The following is a 12025-nucleotide window of genomic DNA, read 5'->3' as shown; positions in this document are numbered from 1 at the left end:
ATACGTCTGCTTCTGTGGGTGTCTGGAAGTACTGCCAACTCGAGATCACTTTAAATCAAAATTCTTGGCTTGAGTCTTTTGTGAACGCACAAAGTATACATTTTGTCTGCAAGCCTATATGAGATCAGGATTATGATGTGAAAACTCAAGGGAGATTCTACCACACATCTATTCCGTTCAAGGTTCCAGTCAGCCTATTTTATTTCATGTTTCTGGAGGGCCAGGGTCAGTGGACAGATTAATTTCTAATTCATCCTCACAGGTAAAACTGTGACCATTCATCTAGCATCTATTAGAAATAAAAATTTGTGTGTCAAAATTTTACTAGAAGTTTTGCTTCGGTTTTAGAAGAGGAGACATTATCTGTGGTGTGGTGGCCCTTGGCAATTGGCAAATAAGACAGTTCCCCATTTCTACTCACCATTCTCAGTGCCCATCCCAAGTAGAATGCGAGTCCCTCTCTCGAGGTGGAATTTGCCTGGGTGGACATCTTGAGTACACTCTACTAATGAGTACAGGTTCCTTGGTTATTCACTCACACCCCAACTTAACTGGGACCTGGGCTGTTTTCTTTCTGCATTGTGAACCTGGCTCCTCTCTTTCTTTCGCTCTATCAGTTAGTTACTCAATTGAAAACCCTCTTTCTTCCAAGCCTTTCCAGCTCTCTCTGGGAGCCTGGGCCACAAAGCAGCTGAGGGGCCAGCCCCCCTGTGTCTCCTCAGTCATAGAAACCATCTTGAACAAGTAGCTTGACTCATGGGCTGCTCCCTGTTCAAGACTTTGACCAGTTCACGGCCTCCTGTTCTCAGTCCATTCAAGAATTACTTCTGCTATCCAACCCAGATATCCTCTTCTTTTTCTTTCTCATTTCTTCCTCTTACACTTCTCTCCCCCATGCTCTCGTTCACAGGTTTTACTCCAGGGCCCTATTATTGTATATATAATGGCATGGTTACATCGCTCTTTATAACGACTCCGATCCCACCCTCATATCTTCCATGATAGGTCAGCTCTTGGGTCCACCGAACCAAATGAGAATGGCAAAATGCCTCAGCCCATTCCTGTCCAGCCCTTTAAATTCCCTGTGGTTATTTTACTTCCAGTCCCAAAGGCCGGAAAGCAAACCTGGAGGTGAAACCTAAAGAAAGTTGGAGCCATGCTGACCTTGTGTACTACGGAGAAGCAGACTGCTCCTGAAAAGCCCATGGCCATTGGAGAGGAGGGAAATGGGGGTCCTCAGATCTGCCGTGTATGTGGGGACAAGGCCACTGGTTATCACTTCAATGTCATGACATGTGAAGGATGCAAGGGCTTTTTCAGGTAGAGTAACCTGTCAACCTTCACCCACCGGCTGCCTCTGACACACTAGGTCACATATAACTGGTCCTGCCATTAGCCTACTGGACACCGTCTCAGGGCCTCAGCTTGACCTGTCTCCCAGGTTCATAGTGTGGGCCAGTGGCCCATTCAAAGGCTTCCTAATGAGTCTTGGGAAAGCCATTTATATCTCAGAGAAATCCTTCATCTTCTGTCTTCCTACCCAAGAAAGGTCTCCTTCCATTAAGATGCCCCTTTGTTTCTCCATGTGTTCTTGAATAAAATAGAAAATAAGTTTGTAAAAGAGGAAAGAATTTGAAAGTTCAAAATGCAAATGTTAAAAAAAAAAACGCAGATGTCCAAATCCATCCTAGGGAGTGGTCGTTAAATAAAGAATGGCATAAAATAAATGATGACTATGGCAAAACAAGCTCACTTAGAAACAGGCAAACAGGGAGGTTCAAAAAATGAAGGATTGAAAAGTCCCAGCTCACAGCAAGACAGGCCCGACAGAAAGGTTCATGTTTTCCAGCTGAAGAAAGAGAAGAGTAAAGCTCAATGCAGGGCTCAGACCGAAAGGAGAGAAGCTGACCAGAAAAGGAGGGGCGGGGAGGAAGGAGTGTATGAGGCAGGGCCATCCCTTGTCCTCGGGGAGGGGGAGCATGTCAAGAGCAGCATTCGCCTAAGGGGCCATGCTTGGGACACTCATGCATTCTCCAGAGGGTCATTCTGACTTGGACCTTAGCGAGGTTTTTCCTGGTGGCTGGACAAGCAAATGGAAATGAACCCTAGAGCCAGGGCCAACCCTACAGTCCCGAAGATGGACTGCCAGTCAGCATGTTGTGGGTGGGGGTGAGGCAGGGGCCAGAACCCACAGGAGGACTTCCAGGCCTGGGCCAGCCCAGGAAGGCACCACAGCAGCTCAGTGTCCTGTGTCCCAATTCTCCACCCCACCCCTCCAGCCCAGTGAAGAAACCCTGGCTTTGGTGTGACATGGTCAAGCTTGAGCTGTTCTTAGGTGTCACGGGGTTAGGTGGGCCTAGGACAAGTCTGAAGAGGCTTGTGTTCCAGCAGAAAATGAATTCCCATGCTGTGTGGATTATAGCAGAGGCCACACACAGTGACCGTCAGGCTGCATTCAGTCACAAGTGACAGAACACTCCACTCAAGGGGGTTTACCAGCGAGGAAGTGATGTTAGCTCTCATAACTAGAAATCTGAAGGCTTTTCAGGGTTGCCAAGTTCAGCAACTCAGTTCTTCTGTTTTTCTCTTCTGCCAGCCTATATGAGAGCTCTGACCTCAGCCTGCTCCCCAGGGCCACAGGCCGTGACAACAGTGTCCAGCCTGGGGGCAGAAAGCCCATCACTTCCTTTCTTTAAGAGCAAGGAAGCCTTTCCCGGGAGACCTCCTCATCTCACATCAGCTAGGACTGGGCCCCGGCCCCTTCCTGAACTGGCAAAGAGCACCAGATATCCCTGAGCTGGGCGTTTGCTTAGGCTTAGGAGGGTGAACTCCTAAGCCAAATCCGATCCTGCCAGCCGCTTCTATGTCGACTGCCTTGGGGAGCGGGGTCCTCTGCCCTCCGCCTCCGTTCGGTGCTGTCCTGGGACTCCCAGAGGGAAGCCGCACACTGTAATGGGAAAAGCTTGCATTCTGGCATCAGACAGACATTGATTCAAATTTCAGCCTGTCATTTACCTGGAGGACAGGTATTGCTCTATCTTTGACTCGGTTCCCTCATTGTTGCCAGACAGACAGACAGACATGATGTATTTCGTAGAGTTGTGAGAACTAAATTTGCAAAGCTCTGCAGAACATCTAGCCCAGCATCTGATCCATAGCTTGCCATTAGTAAACATGGGCACCTTCCCCCTCTGCCCTTCGGGATGGATGCACGTTGGATCAGGGGTCGCTTACCTGGACCAGCAGGGGAGACAGAAGGGAGGGGGTGGCTCCTGTGAAGAACCTGCTCCCTGGGCTGGTCACTGGCTCAAGGCCTAGGCCTCCAAGCTCAAGCTTGCTGGTCACCTAGAGAAAGGCTCAGCCTCCCAGTTCAACCCACAAAACCCAGTCTGTAGCCACGCCTGTCTGACGCCACGTTCCCAAACCAGCTTCCCCTCATTTTCCATACTGTTGGACCAGAACCAAAGGCCAGAGCCAAGGAAGAACTTTTCTTTTCTATTTCGCTATGAGAAAGGGGGAAATAAAGTTAGGTTGCCTGGGCTGCAGGAAGGGAGTGGCTGTGCTGGGGTCTCTAAAAGGCATTGAACCCATCGTCTCCCTACTTGGCACAGCCAGGCAAGGGCATGTGGCTGTGGTGCCCACACACTCCACTATTACAGGGCTCTGAGCCTCTTTGCCACACCAGGCCTATCAGGAGAAGCCACTGGCCAGTGAGATAGAAAGCCTCCCCTTAGTTACCTGTTCCTCCAGTTGCTCCTGGCTCCCCAGTTGCTCCTGGCTGGGGAAGGGAAGGGGCTTCTTCTGTTTCCTACACTACCAGGGTAGAGTTTGCTCAGCTGCCCCTTCTGAGAAGGAGGAGTCCAGGAAGAGGCCACCTCCATGGAACCATAGCCCTGGTCCTCTGCAGCAGACTCCAGTAACAAGGACAGAGATGTAGGGGGACAGGGACAGGGATGTGGGGAAGCAGCTGGGCCTGGGGCCCTGAGCTGCAGCCTTCCAGAAGCGGCTGGGGCCAGAAGGGCCTACTGAAAGCACAAACACAGTGTGAATGTTGCAGGAAAGTTTTCCTCCCTTCCCTCTGTTCCAGCCACTCCGAGGCCACAAGGGAAGCCCAGACCATTTGGTGGCTTAAAGAGTTAGTTCCACGCCGCCCGCCCCCCAACCCCATGTACCTTTCCTATGAACCTGACCCAACGCAGAGGCAAAGGCTGGGCCCACAAGGGCCCACAAAGGGTGTGGCTATTGTTCCCAGGTTGGGAGGGAGAGGTGTGGCCTGCAGACCCCTGGCCTGTTCCCCACGGCCTACCTTTTGCTCTTTGCTCTCTCGCAGGAGGGCCATGAAGCGCAACATCCAGCTGAGGTGCCCCTTCCGGAAGGGCACCTGTGAGATCACCCAGAAGACCCGGCGGCAGTGCCAGGCCTGCCGCCTGCGCAAGTGCCTGGACAGTGGCATGAAGAAGGAGAGTGAGCAGCGGGGTGCGCCCAGGCGGGTGTGGGGCCAGGTGCACTGTGAGCCTGGAGCTGAGTAGGAATGGGCTGTGGGGATGTGCATTTGCACGCGTGCAGATGTACACCGTGAGCGTGTGTGCACGCGTGCACGGGTTTATGTGGCAGCTTGTCACTGGTGTGCAACAGGCAGGCACATAGAGCAGAGCTTGCAGCCCATCGGCTGGCAGCACCATGGCCTGTCCAGGGGGGTCTGACAGGTAGAGGGAATCTTTCCTTCCGCTCTGAGTGTGGTGGGTGTCTCTGGCCAGGGTTATGTCCCTTTCCCCTCAGTTGCTCTTGCATGATTCCTTTTGTCCCTTTCATAACTGTCTTCATGCACTTTAGCCATATTGGAGGAAGTGGATTTGGGAGAGGAAAGCCAGAGACACACGGTGCGATATGACCCCCAATCTTCTATTGGCTGTCCCAGGCCTGGTGTCCTGCAGAGGACCTGTTTGCAGACAGGTGACATAGGATGCTCTCATTCTACCTGTCAAGCTTTGGTATAATTGTCCTCCCAGGTCACTCAGAGATTAAAGCTCATCAGGAAAAGACTGGAAGCTTCCAGTGCATATTTTTCTCCATCGATCAGAGTGGGCGGCCTCTTTCAGGGGACAAGTTCCCTGGGCATGTGGCCAGAGAGCCTTCTCTGCAGACCAGCTGAGCGTGAGGCCTTCGCCTGCTGTCCCTGCTCTTCCCCACCAAGGACCCCCACGGCTTCACTCTGCACACAAACCTAGGCTCCAGAGATCCGTGGGAGGCCCTGAAGCTGTAGGCTACACAGGAAGGGGCTGGGCCGATTACTTCTAGCTAAGCAGTAGCCCCAGCTGTCCAGGGGCTTGGAGACCAAGAGAACTTGGGGGAGTCTGAGGAGCCTTGTTGTTATAATATAGGCAGGAACTATATTAGGCAGTTGCCATGCAATGCCTCATTGTAACAGCAATAGGAGCTGAGCACTGTCACTGCAGATTACAAAGAAGAAAGCTGAATGCTCCTAGAGAGGTTAGGGGGTTTGTTCAAGGTCGCCGCTAGGTAGTGGCAAAACCATCGCTCGAACCCAGCACCTTTTGGTTCCCTCTGTGCCACAAAGTTGTAGCAAATCCCACAGCCGCAGGCAGCATGCCAGCTGCACGTCCCCTCTGTCCTTACTCAAGTGTTTCTCCAGAGGAGCCCTCAGTCCTCTGAGTCTGGAGAAGGGCAAGTTTCTTGTCGCCAGCACTTCCCTTACGGGGCAGGGGATGGGGGGGGGGGTGTGGGGGGTGTTAAGAAGGGCGGCCCAGCTCCTCAAAGAAACCTGAGCCTGCTCCTGGCTGTCTGTGCAGTGATCATGTCTGATGCGGCCGTGGAGCAGAGGCGGGCCTTGATCAGGAGTAAGAAGGGAAAGCGCATCAGGACGCAGCCGCCAGGAGCCAAGAGTCTGACTGAAGAGCAGCAGACGATGATCAGGGAGCTGATGGACGCTCAGATGAAAACCTTCGACACCACCTTCTCCCATTTCAAGGATTTCCGGGTATGAGGTTTTAGAGTTGGCTCAGCAAATATGCTAGCTCCTTAAAATGCCAATCTCATTCCCCGGGGTCCTCAAAGCATGGTCTTTGGACCAGTAGCAGCAGCAGCAGCAGCAGCAGCACCTGGGAACTTGTTAGAAATGCAAATTCTTACATTACTACAGAACTCCAAATCAAAAACTCTGAGGGTGGGCCCAGCATCTATGTTTTGGCAAGACCTCCCATTCCAGGTGATTCTGATACATGGCCAGGTTTGAGAATTTTTGCTCTCTCCTTCCACAATAGGTAAGAATTGGGTCTAAGTCATAAATGGAGTTCCGGAAGGGGAAATGCCCCAGGGCTGCTGGCGTTTAGGGCTCTATGAGGACAGGGTCAGGGCCTGTTGGGGATATGACAGTTGTGTACAGATCCAAGAAACATCAGTGATCTCGGCACTGTCAGCCACGTGTGACCCCGTGCCCTCCGTCCCTTCCATGTTCACGGCATCTCAGGTGACCTGCCCAGCTCGGAGGACTGGTAGTCAGTGGCCCCAGAAGTCTGTTCTTCCCATCTGTAGTTTCCAGACCCTTTTCTCTGAGTATCCCAAGCACAAGGTCAGGGATGCTTGGGACACACCCATAGGTGGAGGCTCCTTCACCTTCCCCTGGGGCAGGGAGCAAACCCATGTCTGACCAGACAGAGATGTGAGGGACCATCAGTTTACAGATACAGAAAGTGCACTACCTGATAGAAGAGCAGAGAGAAGTGAGTGCTCTGTGTGTGTGAGTGAGTGTGTGCATGCGTGCGCGCGTGTGTGCGTGTGTGCCTGCACTTGTGTATCCTCTCAGGCTGTAGCTGTGGCTGTGTGCGCATCGGGGCCTGAGTGGGAACCTGTTTGGGAGAATACACGCTTTCTCTCCTGTCTCCACTCCCACTCTGTCCCAGCTGCCGGAGGTGCTTAGCAGTGGCCGTGAGATCTCAGAGTCTCTGCAGACTCCATTGGGGGAAGAAGCTGTCCAGTGGAGCCAGATTAGGAAAGATCTGTGCTCAGTGAAGGTCTCTCTTCAGCTGCGGGGGGAAGATGGCAGTATCTGGAACTACAAACCCCCAGCCGACAGCAGTGGGAAAGAAATCTTTTCCATACTGCCCCACATCGCTGACATGTCAACCTACATGTTCAAAGGCATCATCGACTTTGCCAAAGTCATCTCCCACTTCAGGTAGGACACAGGGCCTGAGTAGATGGGTTTGGAAAGGAGCAGAAAATGACCAGCAGGTTCAAAGGGTCTGGAGTAGATTTCTCTGAAGCTGATGACTGTTGGTACCCTAAAACCCTTCTTTACTTCTGGCCACGTCCTCCTGCCCCCGAGGCACCTGGCGCTGTTGGGGAATGAAGCCATGGCTGCATTGCTTCTTAGCTTTGGGACTGTGAGCCTGCCATTGAACCTTACTGGGCTCAGCCTCCTCATCCACTGGAAGGGAGCTATTAATGTCTGCATTGTAAGGCTGTCACATGAAATAAGAAAACATCTGCAAAGCACCCAGCTCATACACAATGGATATTCAGACAGTAATTCCCTTCCCCATTCCCCGCCCCCCCTGCCGCCCCACAAGAAAAAGGGCAGGAATCACAAGTTGATAGTTCCAGAGTAAAGAAGGAGTTGGAAGGAAAGGGAAGAAGTCCAGAGGGAGGGGAGAGACAGGAACAGATGCTGAGTCTCCAGGAATCGGCCACCAGGAGAAGGCAGAGAAGGCCATGAGGAAGGGTGGTCCTGAAGTCAGAGGATTGGGACTGCTCAGAGCGAGGCGTGGTGACAACAGCTTAGTGAGAGAAACCCTGGAGCACAGGGTGTGATAGCAAACACAGACCCGTAATACGTAGTCTTTCAGGGCTGGAGGTGGCACTAGGCATGTCTGTCCTGGGGTTGGCCACCTGGGCTTGGTCAGGTAGAGCTGAATCTCTCTCTCTCTCTCTCTCTCTCTCTCTCTCTCTCTCTCTCTCTCTCTCTCTCTCACTCTCACACACACACACACACACACACACACACACACACACACACACACACACGGAGACCCTGATTTTATCAACAGGCAGAGGGCAGGTTATATTCCAGGGGCCCACACATAGGACTTATGTAATGGGGTGAGGGTGACCACAGGGTGAAGTAGGATTCAGATTGTAGCAAATTAGGTCCAGGGAGCGAGGGGAGGGGCCTATTTACACATGGGGACCTGGGCCATCCCTACTGATTTCTGATGACCCACAATTTAACACCAGGGTGGGAGGTTACTCGCTGCTTCTCCTGGCTGCAGTTTTGAGAATGACCACACAGGAAGCAGACATTACTATCACCTTCATTCTACAAATAGAAAACCGAGGTTCACCGAGGTTAAGGGACTTGCACAGGGTTGCAGTGAATCAGAGAGGCCGGATCTGAAAGCACAGATTACAGAGTTCAGAACCATTGCCTCTCAGGTCCTGGGCTGGACACTGGGGAGACAAGAAGATAAGGTCCATTTCATAGCATTCGTAGCTCAGTATCATGGATCTAAAAAAGGCAGAGTTGAGGAAAACAAGGGACTGAACTTCCGAGGAGAGCAAAGCCAGGCGGAGAGCCTCTCAGGTTAGGAGGGGTGTCAATCCAATCATGAACTTAGAGGCAGCTACTGTGGCTAGGCCTGTGCTCGGTGCTGGTGAGACCGGAGACTGGATTCCTCTCTCGACGCATTGTCCAGGTTCTTAATGTCTCAATAAAGAATTGAGCAAGACGCCAAAACACAGCAGAAAAAAAAAAAGCTTTATTAGAAGCGAAGGTACCCTTCCAGACGTGGAAGTGGACCTGGGCAAGAGAAGTGTGGCTCAAAGGCCTGGTAACAGCCTTTGGGGTTTTTATCCCTATTTGCTGTGGGTGATTACTTTTCTTGGAGGCGTGGGCTTCCTTGATTGACAGCTAAGATTGACAGGACCCAGTGATTCATCATTTGCTTTCTGTGCATGTTTGTTCCCAGAATTCAGTTGGTTATAATGCTATTAATGAACTTCTGAGCATGTGCATCATATTATAATGATGGTATAATGAGGCTCAGGTGAGTTACAGGTCGTTGGGTCTTCATTGCACAGGTGTGAGTGACTGGCTGAAACTAATACCCAATTATCTCCTCACTTGTGTTACTTTTAGCCCAAAAATGCCTTCTGGCTTGCTTAATTATGGGCAGACTAGGGCGGACCCCTTCTAGGATAGGATGACCCCAGCATCTTTGCAGGTGGACCTGAAATCCCCTATCTAACTTTCCTACCTAACCCTTTTCTAAGAGCCATGAACCCCCTTTTCATTAGTATGGATGTCAACGAATGGGAGGTCTCTTTTTCTGTATCTGCTTCCTGCTGAGGAGGGTCATCGTCCCTGTCTATTGGGGTCTCATGGAGCTCTTTCCCTCACTGCCTTGGGACGGGGTCCTGGGTATCCCCCCGAAGTGCCGCCTCTGTCCCTAGACAAAGAAAAACGAAAATACGAACTTGTTACTTGAATTATATATCTAGCGGGTAAAGGAAAACAGGTTTGGTTAATATATTTCGTAAAAGAAAGAAAAATCTTGGATTAAAGGTCCCCTCCCTTCTGGGACTCTAAGGGCTCTGCTCTGGCCTAAAGCCATTCCTGCCTTATAATGGGCAAAGGAGAATCTTGAGTTTCGATGACCCTTATTAATAGCCAGAGGACCTGAGTCACCAGTTTCAAGGTAATGATCTAAGTTTCAGGGAGAGGGTCTTTCTCCAAAGAAAGAGGGAAAGAAAAAACTAGGTTTACTAAAAAGATAAGAATTTTGCAAGCGAGGGCCCGTATCACTGGGAGTGGGGCTTAAGACATTCAGGCTGCCTGGAGAGAAGCAGCAAACGTACGAAATCCGAAATGGGCTGCAGGAAACAAGTGCCCCCTCTGCACGGAGCTCACGCTGAAGAGCAGCAGCAGCAGCAGCAGGACTCTGCACTCTGGGAAGACCTGTAGGAGGCACAAAGACAAGCTGGCCTGAGGACTAACACCATTTGCTCCAGCGAAGCTAAAGGGGCGGCCATTCCAAATGGGGAAACCGAGGCAAAAGTGTGTGGCTAGGGACCAGGAGCTACGGCATCGGCTGTGGGTCAGTGGCTGTGCTGGGAGTTAGAGGAGACGGGGCCAGGCTGTAAGGGACCTGGATGACAAGCTCCATTGGCAGGGGAGTCCCTGCAGGTAGGAGACTAGAGGAAGGTGGTAGGGAGAAGGAATGTGCTTGACTGGATTGGGAGGGGGTGAGATCGGAGGCCGCTGAAAGCAACAGCAACAATCCTCACAGTAGGAGCCCATCCTGCCTCTTCCCTCCCCCTCCCGTGCTTTCTGGATTAGGGGAGAGGTGCTGGCCTGTGGTGGCTTCCTGGGAAGCTGACCTCCGCTGGCATCCTTGCTTCCAGGGACTTGCCCATCGAGGACCAGATCTCCCTGCTGAAGGGGGCTACATTCGAGCTGTGCCAGCTGAGGTTCAACACGATGTTCAATGCAGAGACCGGGACCTGGGAGTGTGGTCGGCTGTCCTACTGCTTGGAATACCCTGAAGGTGACCCGAGAGCTGCCTGGCTGCCCTGGCAGAGGGAGAGAGAGAAACACACTTTGGGGGTGGGGAGTGGGGGGCGGGGAGGAGAGGAGCCACGCCACGAATGTGTAGGGCAGAAGACTGGACGATAGGAAGAAAGGCCTTGATGAGGGAAATCCGGCTTTTGGGTCCACTTCCTGACCAGTTTGCCCCTCGTCCTGCACCTACCCACAGGTGGCTTCCAGCAGATCCTACTGGAGCCTGTGCTGAAATTTCACTACATGCTGAAGAAGCTGCAGCTGCATAAGGAGGAATACGTGCTGATGCAGGCCATCTCCCTTTTCTCCCCAGGCGAGGACCCCACGGATCCTGCTTGGCCTCGCCCCTTCCCGGGCTTCCTCGCTCCCCTTCGATTTAGCTGCGGGAGGCGGCAGGCCCTCCTCTGCCCTCCCCAGGGAGGGTCTCAGCTGATGGCTTTGACCCCCACTCACTGCACAGCCAGGATGGGGACTTGGGCTGATTTCTCTTTGGCTCTGTGGGGTGATGCACAATCCTCTTAGTGCTCCCCTAATTTCCCTGCTTGGGCATCTCTGGCTTTGGAGGGTAGTTGCCTGGCAATTTGCCCTCTCTGGGCTAGACCGAGCTTGTCTTTGTCCCCATGGCCTTACGGGCACCACTCTGCTTTCCCCTTCCCTCCAGACCGCCCAGGTGTGGTCCAGCGCGGCGTGGTGGACCAGCTGCAGGAGCGATTCACCATTGCCCTGAAAGCCTACATCGAGTACAATCGGCCCCAGCCCGCCCACAGGTGAGCAGCAAGCAGGGAGGGTGTGTGGGGGTGGGGCCCTGGCCTTCCCGCCCTCCAGGGCCCCCACCTATTCTGGGGCTCTCTGGGAAAGCAGAATGGAGCTACTCCTGGGGCAGCCTCTGATTACTGGTGCTTGGGGGCGCTGTTCTGTGACCTCCACTGACGCCTCCCGCCCAGCCAGCCTGAGCTTCAGCCAACACTGGATAAACCCATGCCCAGCTTCCGGGACATTGCCCCCTGGGCACAGCTCAGTCCGCAGGGGCTTCCTTGCACCTGTCATTAAGGGATGGGAGCAGCCAGGTAGTCTAGTGAGGCTCCTAGAGGGTCTTCTAGCAACAACCAGCCATAGCGATGATGATAACAAATCTATAATTGCAATCATGTATTGTGAAGTGGTAGCCTTGGTACCAAGAAGTTCACATGTATTATCACCTTTAATCTTGAAAACAGTCCCACTGAGTGGGTGCCACCACCATCCCGTGGGGACTAGAGGCTCAGGGTAACCATCTCAGCTTCCACAGCCAGACAGGATCTGGAGGTGGACCCAGGCTGACCAAGTCCACTGCCCACACTCTCAAGCACTGCCTAACTGCCTCCCAGGACAAAGACAAGCAAATGGGGCAAGAAGCTCCTTCGTTTGTTCTGGTCACAACCGAAAGGTGGAAGGCTACTTGGGGCTTTG

The 12025-nt window shown here is 52.6% G+C and overlaps 1 protein-coding gene across 2 annotated transcripts in view; it reads left to right on the top strand.

Annotated features, from left to right (window-relative positions):
- The window catches only part of NR1I2 (nuclear receptor subfamily 1 group I member 2), a 31076-nt gene that overhangs the window by 16794 nt on the left and 2257 nt on the right, over positions 1 to 12025 (top strand). For both annotated transcript variants that reach the window (XM_016158801.2, XM_016158802.2), the window contains exons 3-9: positions 1104 to 1320; positions 4331 to 4464; positions 5811 to 5998; positions 6921 to 7195; positions 10420 to 10562; positions 10773 to 10889; positions 11238 to 11343. In XM_016158801.2, coding sequence (XP_016014287.2) covers positions 1157 to 1320; positions 4331 to 4464; positions 5811 to 5998; positions 6921 to 7195; positions 10420 to 10562; positions 10773 to 10889; positions 11238 to 11343 — 1127 coding nt within the window. In that variant the 5' untranslated portion in view covers positions 1104 to 1156. The remainder of the gene's footprint in view (positions 1 to 1103; positions 1321 to 4330; positions 4465 to 5810; positions 5999 to 6920; positions 7196 to 10419; positions 10563 to 10772; positions 10890 to 11237; positions 11344 to 12025) is intronic.

The sequence above is a fragment of the Rousettus aegyptiacus genome, unplaced genomic scaffold, assembly GCF_014176215.1.
Source record: "Rousettus aegyptiacus isolate mRouAeg1 unplaced genomic scaffold, mRouAeg1.p scaffold_m13_p_4, whole genome shotgun sequence".
Taxonomy (NCBI): domain Eukaryota; kingdom Metazoa; phylum Chordata; class Mammalia; order Chiroptera; family Pteropodidae; genus Rousettus; species Rousettus aegyptiacus.
Note: the sequence above shows the minus strand (reverse complement) of the source record. Positions and strands in the feature narration are given on the sequence as shown.